Here is a 16126-nt window from a genome sequence, read left to right on the forward strand (position 1 = left end):
CACTGCCCACCTTGCCTGATGACACAGTGTCCATCTACAACCGAAAAAAAGATTTAAAAAAGAAAAGAGGTGATTCAAAGTCTACATTCTAAGTCTTGTGTCTCAAATGGTAATCCACTAAAATTTGGGAGATAGTAATTTCTGAGATCTTCTGGTGCCATCCCCAAATTCTGGATTACTTTGTTTCTGTGGTGGGTGTGTGCTCAGGGACAGAAAACTGTCCAGGAATCCTGTTTTCCCTGTGATTAAGGAAAGGAATTAGATTAGGGAGGAGCAGGAAGAGAATGAAAACATGCATGTCCATTTAAAAATAATTTAAAAATAAATCAATCAATAAAAACCAGTAACAGTGGCAAAGCAGCAAGGGTATATCCAAACCATCAATGGACCGCTGTTACACCTGGATTACAGGTGTGAGTAATACACTGGCTCATTGATAATCTTAAAACCATCAGTCTGAGCAGGGCGTGGAGGTGCACATCTATCATTCCAATAAGGCTTGAGAAGCTCAGGCAGGAGGATTGCAAATTCAAGGCCAGTCTCAGCAATTTAGCAAGGCTCTAAGCCATTTAATTAAAACCTATCTCAAAATGAAAAGGAGTGGGGATGTGGCCCAGTGGTTAAGCACCCCTGGGTAAAGCACCTTGAATTCCATCCCCAGTACCACCAAAAAAAAAAGCAAAGAAAAGACTATCAGCTGGGACATTCATGAAAACCATTATTTAGGCTTGGAAGATGAAAAATTGTTACTTTATCTTTTATTTTTAGTTGGTAATGAACCTTTATTTGGTTTATTTATATGTGGGGCTGAGAATTAATCCCAGTGTCCCACACATGCTAGGCAAATACTCTACAGTTGAGCCACAACACCAGCCCCAAGTTGTTACTTTTTAATGGTAAGACAATATTTTAAAATTAACTACATTTGAGAACATTTACAATGTTCATGAATCAGAGCAATTCCATTTACAGTTTTGTTTTACATCTCAATAGGAAAGCATCAAAATTATTCTGGTCAAAATTAAATTATCAAAAACATAAGACTGGACTATTCTTGGGGGTGCACACCTGTAATCCCAGCAGCTGGGGGAATGAGGCAGAAGGATCCTGAGTTCAACGGCAGCCTCAACAAAAGTGAGGCGCTAAGCAATGCAGTGAGACCCTGTGTCTAAATAAAATACAAAATAGGGCTGCGGATGTGGCTTAGTGGTCGAGTGCCCCTGAGTTCAATCCCCAGTATCCCCTGCCTCCAGCAAAAAAAAAAAAAAAAAAAGCTATAAGATTCTCAGGTGAGGTGGCGGGGGCTGCCTGTGATGTCAGCAACTGGGGAGGCTGAGGCAGGAAGATCATGAGTTCAAAGTCAGCCTGAGCAACGTAGCTAGGCCTTAAGCAACTTATTCAGACACTGTCTCTAAAACAAAACAAAACTACCCCCTAGGACTGGTGCTCAGTGGTAAAAAAAACCTCATCTACCATGGGGGAACATGCCCCTGGTTTCATCCCTAGCACCCAAACAAGCAGACAAGCCAACCTCAATTATCTGTTGACATACAAACTCCAATTATTCATCTGTTCTTTTCTTTCTTTCTTTCTTTTTTTCTTTTTTGTTGTTGTTTTGTTTTGTTGTTGATGTGCTGAGCATTGAATCCAGGACCTCATGGCATGGTAGACAAAAGCTCTGACACTGAGCCTAACCCTTTTAAAATTTAATTTAAACTTTTTGCAGGACTGGAAATTTAACCCTGGGCCTCACATATGCTAGACAAGTAAGGGCTCTACTGCTGAGTTACATCCCCAGCCCACAGCTGAATATTTGGCATAAAGATCTTTGGCTACAAGAAATGGCATTTGATTTGCTTCACATGTGGAAATGTCTGTTTGTGCTGGCATGGTTCTTGCATTTCTTTTGCTGTTGTTTGTAGCAGAGTTGCCTGAGATTTTATAACTGTAGTTGCATGGAGAGGTGCCTCTCACTTCAATTTCAAGGAAAGCACATAATTACTGTAGTAATGAACACACACACAGGTAAACCCACTGCTCAGGATTTTTGAGGCCAGCAGGTTAAACCTGAAGAGTTTAGCCAAGATTTAGGATTAAAAGACCTCAAGAGATTTATAGCATGAATTGACCTGGGAGTTGGAGAACTGAGCCATAAACTAGATGTGGTGGCTGGTTCTAGCTTACATAGTAATTTCACAAAGATTAGTACATTTTATTTATTTATTTGTAATATTTACTTACGTTTTAGTTGTAGTTGCACACAATACCTTTATTTATATGTGGAGTTCAGGATGGAACCCAGACCCTCACACATGCTAGGCAAGCTCTCTACCATAGAGCCACAACTCCAGCCCCAAGAACAGCACATTTTATTTTATTGTATTTTTTTGAATGCATGCTTTTTGTTTATATGATTTCAATTATGTGTTAACAGGAAAAAAAATAAGTTGAAAATTTCTGCACATCATCCACTACAGAAGCCCCAATCCACTGATCCCTGCCATTTCCATCAGGTACACAGGCAAACAGGCCTCCATCCCCAGAGTGAAGCAGGTGCCATCACTATCCCAGACCTTAAATGATACTACAGAGCAATAGTAACAAGAACAGCATGATATTGTCACCAAAACAGACTGGTAGATCAATGGTACAGAAGAGAGGACACAGAAACTAACCCCCAAAACTACAATTATTTTATAGTAGACAAAGGTGCCAAGAACATGCATTGGAGAAAAGATAGGCTCTTCTACAAATGATGCTGGGAAAAGTGGAAATCCATATGCAACAAAACGACATTAAAGCCGTATCTCTCACCATGCACAAAACTCAACTCATAATAGATTGAGGACTTAGGAATACAACCAGAGACCCTATGTCTAATAGAAGAAAAATTAGGCCCTAATCTCCTTCATGTGGGATTAGGCCCCAATTTCCTTAATAAGACTCCTGTGGCACAAGACTGAAAATCAAGAAGCAATAAATGGGATGGACTGCTGGGTTTTTGTTCTCGGGACTAAAAGGCTCAGGGGTCACTCCAGGTCAACTGGGCTAACTGGGCTCCTCAACATAACACACAGGAGACACAAATACCTTTTTCTTTGGGGTTGCTGTGAGGCCTCCTCTGACCTTAAGGGTCTGCAAGAAGAGAGAGAGAGAGCATGAACTGATGCATTTTATTGAGGAGAAGCTATTCAAATGAGCAAGGGGCCAGATTTCAGAGGGCTGAGTCTATCTTCTTGATGTCCACTGTCAGCAGGTTGACTGACACCTGGGTAGGCCACACTCAAGGGCCCAGTAAGAGAAGGGGACACATACAAGACACTTCCATGGAAGATTTGATCCTAAACAGGGCAAGGGATTATTTTACAAAGTAACAGGTGATTGTAGCTTCATCCATGGGGCTGTAGCAAGACACACCCATGTACTGGAAACTGTCCCTGGAACCCAAGAAGGGTGGGGAAAGCTCTGCCACATTTCTGTGACTGAGTGCCTCAGCACCCAGCTGGGGAGTATGACTCAGTCATGTGCAAGGTTGGTCTCCAACAATGGACTCAAACTAAAAAGTTTCTTCTCAGCAAAAGAAACAGTCTGTGAGGGGAATAGATAGCCTACATATTGAGAGAAAATCTTTACTTCTCACACATCAGATAGAGCACTAATCACTAGGCTACATAAAGAACTCAAAAAGCTAGACACCTGGGTCTAGAAGCCTCTTCTTTTTCCAGGGCTGGAGGCCAGAAATTCTATGGAGACCCACCTCTTCTCACCCAGACTCTGCAGCCTAAGTAGAAGAAGATTAGAGATTTCCTTTGGGGCTTGGTACTATTCTAACCTAGAGGACAGGTCCTTATGAGGTAATCTTTCTCTAAACAAGAGCCTTCTGTGGAGATGAATGGCTGTTCCCACCTGTTATGAAAGAGTCTTTCTGGGGCTGGGGTGCAGCTCAGGGGCAGGATATGTGTTTAGCGCTCAGGTAGCCCTGAGTTGAATCCCCAGCACACCCCACCCAGACACCCACAGTCTTTCCGGTTTCTTGTCTGTCATCACAATGTCTGGGGAGGACACTCTGCTGAATTTAGGCAGGGAGATCAAACAATGTCTTTTGAACAAGATTTCCATCTTTATAGCCACTCATGAAATCAGTAAATGGAAAATCTGCACCATCTTCTGGTCAGGATGATGTGACATTTTCTGTAGACTTCTGGTTCTTCAATGATTAGATGCAGGGTTTCCTCTGCTTTTCCAGTTGCTAAATCTGAGTTTCTTTAATAATTTGGTGTTTGTATGTGTTTGTGTGTATGCTGTCAATGAAGAATGACCTGAGGAAGTAGGTTAAAATGCAGATTCTACTTTTTGGTACTGGGAATTAAACTTAGGGGAACTCTACCACTGAGCTTTTAATTTATTTAGTTTGAAACAAGGTTCCTACAAATTTCTGATCCTGGCCTGAACCTGCAATCCTCCTGCCTTTGCTTCCTGAGTTGCTGGAATTACAGGAGGTGCCATCACGCTAGGTGAGATTCTGATGTCTAAATGTGCACCTGCCCCTATCCAGGATGTTAATGGGAAATGTTTATGGAACACACTCTGAGGAAAAAATGATACCATTAGGGCTGAGGGTGTAGATCACTGGTAGAGTGGTAGAAGGCTTGCCTATCGTGCCCAAGACCCTGGGTTTAATTCCCAGCAACAAAATCAATAAATAAACAAATAACCATTGCAAAACAAGAACTACAAAACAATGCTATGAAGGCCAAACCTTCATTGCTTTAAAGGGCAAATCTGACTGAAACTCCCCACATGAAGACACCTCAGTGACCCCGTCATGCTGCAGGGGTGAACTGCAGGCTCCTCATGAGGACCCACTTCTCACATCTCATGCTGGAGGCACATATGACTTTGGGTGGTTTGTGGAACCTGCTCTTCTCCAATGCTGCTGTTTTCCAGGGACACCATGTGGAAGCACACCCCCATCACTTCTCTGGCCACCTGGTTAACTCCTACTGCTCTGCAGCCTCTGCAGGTGGCTTTCCTAGCTCCATGCTCCTTAGTCCTGCTTCTTTGTAGGAATAGCATTGTCTTCCTCTTCTACAATCACTATTTCCTCATCTGCCTCTCCAGATGACTCAGCAAGCTGAGCCCAGGAAATGGGTCTTATTCCATTTTGTATCCCTTGAAGTTGACACATGGTCAACCTGAAATGCATTACTTAAGGCATGAAATAATTGTGTTGTACCTCCTATGTGTTTTTACTTTTTTTAGAGAGAAGCACTGGGAATTGAACCCAGGGACCCTTTACCACTGAGATACATCCCCAGGCCTTTTATTCTGAGACAGGGACTTTTGCCAACTTGCTCATGGCCTCACTAAGTTGCTAAGGCTGGCCTGGAAGTTGTGAGCCTACCCCCTCAGCCCCTCAAGATGTGAAGGGACAGGCATGGGCCACCAAACCCGGAATTGAGTCTCTATTTTGGGTTGCTTTTTTGTATGGTGGTGGTGGTGTTACTGGGGATTGAACTCAGGGGCACTTGGCCACTGAGCCAAGTCCCCAGCCCTATTTTGTGTTTTAAAGGCAGGGTCTCACAGAGCTGTTTTGCGCCTGGCTGTTGCTGAGACTGGCTTTGAACTCGTGATTTTCCTGTCTCAACCTCTGGAGTCTCAGGGATTACAGACATGCCCCACCAAACCCCACAGGAGTCTCTGGATTTTAAAGATCAGTTTTAATTACTGTTCAATTGTTAGTATTGGGGATTGAACCCTGGGGCACTTTACCAATAAGCTGCATCCCCAGTCTTCTTCTCTTTCTCCCTCTCCTCTTCTCCCCCTCCTCATCCATTTGAAAAACAATAGTATAAGAAAAGGAGATGTTTGGAAAACCACAATGTGGCCTCCCAGTGTCTCCCTGCGTTCCAGCTGAGGGGGCAGCTGGATCCTGCTGAGAGATGCTCTCTTTTCTCTGGGTCTTGTGGACACAGGAGCTTCCAGACATGGTGATCCAGGGGGACCTGGAAGCAGTTTTATCCTCTCGCTGGCCTCACAGGAGTATCCCATGTCCACTCTCCAGAACCTCCAATCTTTCCACACCATTGCTGATGCAACTAAGGGTTCTGACTTACTCCAGGCAGGGACTGAGGATGACTTTCTTATTGGAATCCAGCAACCCACAGCAGGAAGGGCATTGCAGGTGATTAGGGCAAATAGAAACCAAATCTGCTAGGTTATTCAGCTTTAAGGTGACCAAACAAAACAAAAACAAAAACAAAAACAAATACAAAACCATTTTCCAGTGTCTCTCAGAGGTTGGTGTTGTCAAGAAAGAGCAGCTTAAGGCTCATGGATTCTAACAAGAAACTAAACACTTAAAATATTTGGAGAATTCCTCTCCTTCTTGTTGAACATAAACACCTAAATTTGTGGAGAATTTCTTCTTCTCATTTCTTCCTCCTCCTCCTCCTTCTTATTACCAGAGATTGAACCCAGGTTGCTTAAGCACTGAGCCACATCCCCAGCCCTTTTTTGTGTTTTATTTAGAGACAGGGTCTCACACAGTTGCTTAGGGCTTAGCTAAATTGCTGAAACTGGCTTCAAACTGCATCCTCCTGACTCAGCCTCCTGAGCTACAGGGTTTACAGGCCTGGGCCATGGTGCCAGCCTCCAGCTTCATTATAATGCTCTCTGAGCCCATGACCTGCAATGTCAGGAACCCTATGCTCTTCTCAAGCAGCCTGTCTGTTACCCCAAGCAATTCTGATAAATGTGTCAAGTGACCCAAAATCAGTGTTCTGAACTTTTCATAGAGTGATTAGGTAGAAGTTGTTTGAGGTTCACACAAGAGAGATCTTGTGAATAGCAAAGGTATTCAAGACAATCAGAGTCTTGGGGCCTGGAATCCTCTTCTTGAGAACACAGGGAGAGATGTGCTCTTTCCTAGTAGGGTTTGAGTTGGACAATATTCTGCATAGAACAGTGAGGACCCCTGGAAATGTCACTTGCTTTTTTAGTTGTACTGGGCACAATAGCTTTGTTTTATTTATTTATCTTTATGTTGTGCTAAGGATTGAACCCAGGGTCTTACACACACTAGGCCAGCACTCTACCACTGAGCACAACCCCAGCCCCTTTCCTGTCGTTTGGAGTAAGCATAGATGATGGCATAACTGTCAAGGACTGTGAAGTACCTCGGATTTCATCTTTTTTTTTTTTTTTGTACCAGGCATTGACTCAGGGGTGCTTAACCACTAAGCCACATACCAGACCTTTCTTCTTTTTTTCAATTTTAGTTTTAGATGCACACAATCTTTATTTTATTTATTTATGTGATGCTGAGGATTAAACCCAATGCCCCACATGTGCAAGGCAAGTGCTCTACCACTGAGCCACAACCCCAGCCCCTCTCCAGCCCTTTTTTCTTTTTTATTTTGAGACAGGGTCCTGTGAAGTTTAGGAGGCTGAGCTCAAATTTGAGATCATCCTGCCTCAGCCTTTTATCTCTTGTAATGGGCAGTAGGACAGTCTGACCCTGTTTTAGGAGAAGATACCACCTCTATGTTCCAGGGCTGTTTGCTATACAAACACCCTAAACTGGGTGCACATGCCTGTCATCCCAGAAACTCAGGAGACTGAGTGAGGCAGGGGGATGACAATCTGAGGCCAGCCTGGATAACTTAATGAGAGTCTCAAAATAAAATAAGGAAAAGGATTGGGGATGTAGCTCAGTGGCAGAATGCTCCTGAGCTCATGGGTTCAATCCCTAGTAACAGAAAAGGAAAAAGAAAAAAGAGAATAAGCAGATAATAGCTGAGTCTAGATATGCAGAAAGGTAAGAAACCCCATGGAAAACTGACTCCCGACAATATACTCAGCTCCACTGTTCCACACTCCCCCAACGCAACTGCAGACAGTGATCTAACCTGATGGCAAAGCCACTTTGGACACTTCGTCCATCCAATAGCCATCCTCCTAATAGCCACACACAGATATTTGTAGATCACTTTCTGGTTTTCAAAGTATTTTCACTCACTTACAACTCCTATTCCACAAGACTCCCTATAGCTATTTTCATTTTAAATAATATTCTTCCCATAAATGTGATTTTTTTCTCTAACCTGGCCTCTTGCAAGAGGGATGCTTAGCAGTGATCAAGGCCAAGCTATTCTTTTTACAGAGGAAACACCTGTGCTCTAGGAGAGAAAGGGAGTTGCCCCAGCTCCCCCAACAAGGGATGGGAATTCATAGCTGTAGCTGTCCCCTGTGGCTACTATGGAACCTCTGAATATGAGGACAGGTGGAGAGGCCATGTAAAATGGAATGAAGTGGAGAGTCTCATAGGAATAAGCTACTTTTTTGTCTTTGTATCTCTATGGTCAGTGCAGAGCCTGGCGACCAGTAGGACTCTGTAAATGACCACTGAATTGTGTGTGGAGTGTATTGATCTAGACCACAAAGACCGTGAGGGAAGAAGGGACCCAGAGTCAAGCAGAGGGGCAGACGGGAGGGCAAGCTGCAAATGCCATTTGAATTAAAAAACAGTTGGGGAGAGGGGTCTGGATGGAGACTCACAGTTGGGTTCATCCAGTGAACAACAATTACCTTGGGGCTGAGTAAAACACACCAAAAATGTACACAGGCTTCTCTGGAAAGATGTGTCTGGGTTTCAGAGAAGTGGGGGACCAGGACATGTAGTAATGCACACCACAAACTGGGCAATTGCCATACACCATCTCCAACCTGCATGAAGGCCCTGACAGGTAACACATGCCCAGGGCTTGCTGAGGACCCCATTCCCACCACAAGTCCACCAGACCAAGAATGCTGGTCATTCCTGTCTTCCCAGATCAGGGAGAGATGTGGAGGATATCTTACACACATTCATGTGGTCCTAAGTGGCAGAGCCTGGATTTTTCTGATTCCAAGCCCCTTTCTTTTTTCAAAGCCCTAGGGTGCTGAACAGGGCAGCAGAATGCACAGGGATTGCAGATTGGAGTTGTAATCAGCCAGCACAGCAGCAAACACATCCTCAGCACTTTTTAGACATGGCATACAGAGCCACAAGAAATCTGAAAGGAAGGAAAACACAGTCTTTGCCTGATTCTTGCCATCTTACAAAGCCCAGTATCCTATCAGAGAGAAAGAGCTGACCTGCCCGGAATGCAGGAGAACCACAGGGACAAAATATAATCAATTCAGGCTGGGGTTGTGGCTCAGTGGTAGAGCGCTCACCTAGCATGCGTGAGGCACTGAGTTCAACCCTCAACACCCCATAGAAATAAAATAAAGATATTGTGTCCACCAATATCTAAAAAATAAAATATTAAAATACATATATATAATAAATTCTTGTAAGAGGACTAAATAGTATATACAAGGAAGATGGGAACAGGAAAGAGTAAAATGAATCCGACATAACTTTCCTTCCTTCACATATGAATACACAACCAGTGTAACTCCCCGTCATGTACAACCACAAGAATGGAAAGGCACACTCCTTATATGTATAATATGTCAAAATATGCTCTAGTGTCATGAGAAACTAAAAAGAACAAATAAGAAATTTTTAAATAGTATGTACAAGAAAATCTAAGGGAAATAAGATATTGTTCATTTTTAATCAGAAAAATTACCACGACACGTTACTCTATTTACATCCTTTATCTTATGTGATTCCCACAAAAGTCCTGTGAGATACACTCAGAAAGGCCTTTCATTGGTAAACAAAGTTAGGATACAGGGAAGGCAGGGAGGCAGCCAGGGTCCCAGGTTGGTGGCTGGCAGAGCTGGAGATGGGACTCGATTTCTGATTCTCTTGCTGTGTCCACCCGTGATCACAGGGATGTCAACAGCTACAGATTAGAAAAGCCACAGGGACCTGAGATCTCCCTGAAACAAAGGCTTCTGGGTATCATTAATCTAAAAAGGCCAGAGGCGTGGAGCAGACCAAGGCTTCCTGGGGAAGGCTGGGCCAGGGCGGTGATAGGAAGGCAGGCCGCTGAAGCACTCAACCTTCATCTCCCCCATGGCTCCACATGTATCAGTGCTGGGTGCTAGGTCCTGTGGAAACAGAGACAAAGATGACAGTCCCTGCCAACAACTGTACAGTCCTTGAGAACAGGAGAGATTCACAAGCTTCAATGCCCAGTGTGATGTATCCCACCTGTGTGGTGGTGGCTGGTTGGAAAGCCTTTAGAGCAGATGGAGTTCCTGACTAGCACCCTGGGGAAGGAGAATTCTGCCAGACAGAGAAGGAAAGCCACATTGGAAGGAATGGTCACTTTCTTGAGGAGTCCCTGCTGAGCACCCCAGCACCTGCAGCAGCCTCACCATATCCCCATTGCCTTGATTGCAGGGAGGCCATACTGCCCAGATGCTGGGGGTCACCCACGACCGGGAGGACATGGTCCAAGTGCTACTGAGCTGCCAGGCAGAGGTCAACCTGCAGGACCACGATGGATTGTGGGCTCTCATGCTGGCCTGTCACCTTGGCAATGCCGACCTGGTGCGCCTGCTACTGGCCCACTCTCCCTGGGACAGCAGCCTGACTGATGAGACTTATGGGCTGTTAACAAGTAGGTTAGTGTTTAACTTCTGGTCCTGAAAAGTATCTCGATGGCCAGCAGAATCCAAGGAACCACTGTGATAGTAAAAGCAAAAGTGTCTCCAATTCGTTTTGTGACTCCATTCTGTAAAACAACCATGCTAAGTACAAGGGTCATGACTGGGATAAGCTGTTCTTCTCCTTTTGCTATAGAAACTTTTAAGAGCATGGAAGTACCTAATGGGGCATTGTTTCTGTAACTAGGGTAACAGGCCTCTGTTTCTCTAACTGGGGTGATTGGGCTAACTATGATTGGTTAGGCTTCACACTTGACTGCACTTTCCTGCTTCTGTAACCTGGATTGCTTGCATTGGCTAAACCCCCAAACAACCCTTTTCTGGTTTTCAAGCTTACACAGAGTGCCTTGAAATTGTAGGGGTTGATTAGGGGAACGATTTTATGTTCTGGTCAGTCGTCACCAGTGTGCTTCAATAAAGTCTCGATTCGATTATACGTGAGTGGTCTGGAAGTCAGTTTATGAAACCCCAGGAAAAGCTTTAACTATAACACCATATGGTGGTAGCAAGAAAAAAATCAACCTCACAAGGCTGTTGTAGATTTAAATGAGACAATACAGTGCTTGGAGCCGGACAGCTGGGAAATCCACAGCTCTGAGCAACTAGATGAAGGAGCAAACTTTACAGAGTCATCTCTCGTAGTTAAACTTGAAATACCTCTCTGATATTGATCCACTCTGCAAACTGGCCCATTGCACTGAGCCAACCTGTGAAGTAGCCCCTTTAGAACCAGGTTTCTTAAATAAAGATCTCAGTATGATGAGCACATTGACGATGACTACGAGGACGACAACTAAAACTAACCTATGCCCAAATCATTTAAACCCCACGATGACCTTCTGAGGTTGATATATGGCTGCTGCCAATTTGCTAAAGGAAACTGAGGTCCCAAAAGGTAAGGTGCATGGGGTAAAGTACCCAAGACCATACAGCTGGTGGAACCCATCTCCCTTGAACTCCTGAGCCCAACATCCAGCACTTCCATCATCCTGGTTTTTGTCCCATGGAAGCGATATGTCTCTAGATCACAGGTGAATCTTCTGCACCTTTCAGAGAGCCTACTGCATATCAGCAAATGAATCAACAATTGAATAAGTGAACCCCAATGTTTGGAGACCAATCATCAGAAACTACAGGAGGTGTAGCTTGGAGGTACAGTAGCTTTGAGCTTAAGCCCAGTACGGTGGGGGGGGGGGGGGAAGCAAATTGCTTTGGGCAGTGGGAGCCAATGAAAAATTTCTGAATAGTGGGGCCATTTGATCAGATTTGCTTCTTCTGATGATCACAGAGGGAGAATGGAAGCAAAGGGATAAGATGGAAGTTTCTTATGAGACACTGGGTATAGAGCAATTTGGGTGGGGATGAAGACAGAGCCCTGTAGGAAAGGAATCAGGAACTGGGGCATGCCAAGATGGGGTGACATACTGAATGGTGGAGAGGTATCAGAAATGGGTGACAGGAGAATCGTGGTACCATTGTCCACCATATCTAGGTTCTTTTCCTCCTTAGTAAGACAACTCCCAAATTTTAGCTACACACCTAACCACCCAGGGAACAGACACCATTTCCCAAGCCACCTTTGAGTTTGGTGTGGCCAAGCAACTAAGTTCTGGCTAATGAGCTCTTAACAAAGCAATGGAGGTAAACTCTGGCTCCCGAATTTAAAGTGAAGGGGATGCATTTTCCCCCTCTCACTGGCTGGAATGTGGTAACCAAAGAGTTTGGTCCATGAACATGAGGCCCATACCTGAGGGATGATGGAACAGAGAGTCAGAAGCAGCCTCGTACCCATCCAATCTGCTCTGGACTACTCATTCCCTATTTGATATTTGAGCAAGGAATAATACTCTAACTTGTTTAAGACAGTACATTTGGAATTCTGTTGAGCTGGATAAATGTCCTCAGAACCCTGTGGCCATCTCAAGGGTCTAATGTTATACCATAAGTGGACTTCAGCATAGAAAAGCTTAGGAAGCCTTTTGGAAGGAGCATCATGGCAAAGCTAGGTACAGTGGATGTCTCCTCCTGGTACCGGCCCCTGTTCATGCTCAATGTGGAAGCGCTCGGTCCAGAGACCTGTAGAAAGAGGTCACCTGGCAGATGCCTAAATACAAACTGGGAACCCTAAGGCAGCCAGTCCTTAAACCAATCAGTGAGTTTAAAATGACCTGGTGTGGAAATTTGTGCAAAGCCATTGAATTATCTGAGCATTTCAAATACAAAAATATGAAGAGTTTCAGGCAGTATTGGTGGATTATTGTCAGAGAGTGCAACCACAGAGTGCAAGAGACATGAGGGCAGAAGCTGAATTTGCGTGAGTAGAGGTCAAGACAAATCGAAGGTAGGAGCAAGAAGGAACTAGGAGTGGGGATCAGATCAAGAGCAAAGAATAAGCTTATGGACTAGCTGCCTCCTGGACTACCTACCAAGTTCCCCTGGCCTGGAAACCTCCCTTTCTAGACCCTCCTCATCCCAGGACTGCACCAGTAAGCTGCCATGTTCCTGCAAGAGAACTAACTTGGCCTCTGGCCCCCAAACGACAGGTACCACACACTACCTGTGCCAATCAGAAACTTAGGAGCTGGGATTTAGAAGAGGGCTTCAGCCCCCTTCTGGTGTCCAGGTTGTAACATGTGGATCTCAGAAGCTACTGTTGCCAGGGTCAGCCATGTGGGCTGAGGACCAAAACGAACTCTTCAGATGGAAAGACTGGAGCAGATGCTCAGTGCAGAGCAGTGGTGAGAGACTACTTCCTGATGTGACCAGGGCAACCTTGCTCCATGAAGGCTCCAATGCATAACTCCCTTGCCCTAGGTGAGTGTCTTTCTCATGTCCCCTCTGGGTATGTAGCCTGCGGATGCCAACCTAGGCCTTGTGTCTACTCAGATGTCTCAGGGGTTAGATCCCAGTTGGGCCACTTGACCATTCAGACTCTTGTTGTAAAAACTGGGATGGCAGTTCCTCCTCTGTTCTTGCAAGCATTTAATTAGCTAGAGCACTCAGCACAATGCTTGGCTCAGGGCAGAGCTCTGCAGAGAACTTTCCCTTCTCCTAGACCTGGCCAAGTGCTTAGCAGCTTGACTTCCCTGGGTCCTCCACCCCTTCACATCTGAGGGCTTCACATCTGTGCATTCAACCAACTGTGAATTGACACATGTTTAGAAAAACATATTTCATGTGTACTAAACACATAGGCTTTTTATCTTCTCATGAGTCCCTCCACAATACAGTAAAATAACTACTTACATAGCATTTATATTGCATTAGGTATAAGTAATGTAGAGACAATTTAAAATATATGGGAGCCTGGTGCGGTGGCACATGCCTGTAATCCCAGAGGCCTAGGAGGCTGAGACAAGAAGATCATGAGTTCAAAGTCAGCCTAAGCAGCTCAGCGATGCACTAAGCAACTCAAGCAACTAACAAGATCCTGTATCTCTTAGTGGTTAAGAGCCCCTGGGTTCAATCCTTGGTGACAAAAAATGGATAAATAAATACAAAGTATATGAGAGGTTCAATCTCCAGCACTTCAAAATAAATAAATTAAGAAAGTGCTCAGGAGGGTATATGTGGGGGTTATATGCAAATACTATGCCTTTGTTCATTTGTCTTTCTTTTCTGGTGTTGGGGGTTGATCCCAGGGCTTCAAACATGTAAGACAAATGGTGTACCACTACCGAGGTACATCCCAGACCTGACATTTTTTAAAAAACAAATTTTTATTAATTTATTCATTTTTTTTACACAAACACAACTTTTCATTTCTCTGGTTGTAAATGATGTAGAGTTATACAATTTGGGCATTCATGCCCATACAGAGGGGTAATAATGTCCATATCATTCTACCATCCCCCTCCACTCACCCTCCTCTCCCCCTCTCCTCCCTCCCCTCTGCTCGATCCATAGTTCCTCTCTTCTTCCCTTGCCCCCTGCCCATTGTGAAACAGCATCCACTTAGAGAAAATATTTGACCTTTGTTTCTTTATGATTGGCTTATTTCATTCCACATGGTATTCTCTATTTCCATCCATTTACCTGTAAATGCCATAATTTCATTCTTTAAAGCCACACAATATTCCATTGTGTATATATACCACAATTTCTTTATCCATTCATCTACTGAAGGGCATCTAGGCTGGTTCCACAGTTTAGCTCTTGTGAATTGAGCTGCTATAAACAGTGAGGTGCCAACCCTGCCATTTTATATTAGACACTTGAGCATCCACAGATCTTGGTTTCCTCAGGGATTCTTAGAACCAAGACCCCTCCAACACCTAGGGCAACTGTACTTAGAACTGCCCAGGCATTGATTCTAATGACTTCATACACAGCCATGTACTTCTCACAATAACCTTATAAGTACTGATATTATTTCTGTTTTCTACATGAAGAAACTCAAGCACAGAGAGGTTGAGTAACTCATCTGAGGCCACCTGCCTAGTAAAGAGCAGGTCTGGGATTTGAAGCCAGCTGATCAGGCTTGGAGACTACACCCCACACTCATGCACCAGAGCACTTCTTGCTCCCTTCTCAGTGACCCAGGCTCGGGAAGGAGCGCCTGACAGCAGGGGGTGAACACTGCTGAAAGAACAAAGCTGCTTCAGGGACCCAACATTAAGTCAGTTACTGACCTGCAGGTCCTGCTGGGCGGCCACTGGACAGAGAGGATAAAGAAGGAGAGTGTTTAAGACTGGAACTGTTGAGATGTTGGTATGCCCATATGCTCAGCATTTCTAGAAAGGAAAGGGCCTCTGCCAAGAGCACCGATGTTTGAACCCCACATTTCCTCAATTGGCCCTAAGGAAGATATTCTCTACACTGCAGTTTAGTTTCTTTACCACCACCCTCATCCTGGAGAGAGATGGATCTGGAGCCCCAGGGAGCCCAGCTGGTGTTCCAGGAGGTCCCTGACATCGTCTCTGTCTCTACCTTTGGCCCCCATCCCACTTCCATGCTTGGGGAAGGCATGGAGACAGTTCCTGGGCCTCTGATCCAGGGAAGTCCACTGTCTTGTTGGATAGAGGGGTGACTGGGCAGCACCACATACCCTGTGAGACTCATAGCATCAGAATCACTTCAGCCCTGGCCAGGGCAGTGGTGTATACCTTTATCCCAGTGATGCAGGAGGCTGAGTCAGGAGGATAGTGATTCATGGTCAGTCTCACAAGGTCCTGTCTCAAAATAAAGAATGTAAAAAAGGACTGAGGATGTAGCTCAGTGGTATAGCACCTGGTTCAATCCCCATTACCCACCCCCGCCTCTAAAATCACTCCAGTCTCCTTGAATGCCTCCAGGATCCTGAAGGTAGGCCAGGGAGAAGGGAGGGAGGTCCATGGGGATGGCACTCACCTTCATAGGAAGTCCAGAAAAGTGTCAGTTGGCTCTCCAAAGCATGGGCCAGTTTTGTGCTAGGTCCTCAGATTGAGGGCTCTCACCAATTCCAAGGTATATGAAAAGCCCCACCCAATGCTGTTTCCCCGTATTAATTCTCCCTGTTACCCTATAGGGCTCAAAGCCA

General features: G+C 44.8%; 1 protein-coding gene across 1 annotated transcript in view; it reads left to right on the plus strand.

Annotated features, from left to right (window-relative positions):
* LOC144368566 (KN motif and ankyrin repeat domain-containing protein 4-like) overlaps positions 1-16126 on the plus strand; it is an 85133-nt gene that overhangs the window by 27479 nt on the left and 41528 nt on the right. Inside the window, 1 exon segment of the mRNA XM_078027762.1 lies at positions 10343-10562. Within this exon segment, the coding sequence (XP_077883888.1) occupies positions 10343-10562 (220 nt within the window).

The sequence above is a fragment of the Ictidomys tridecemlineatus genome, chromosome 11 (genome assembly GCF_052094955.1).
Source record: "Ictidomys tridecemlineatus isolate mIctTri1 chromosome 11, mIctTri1.hap1, whole genome shotgun sequence".
Lineage (NCBI taxonomy): Eukaryota > Metazoa > Chordata > Mammalia > Rodentia > Sciuridae > Ictidomys > Ictidomys tridecemlineatus.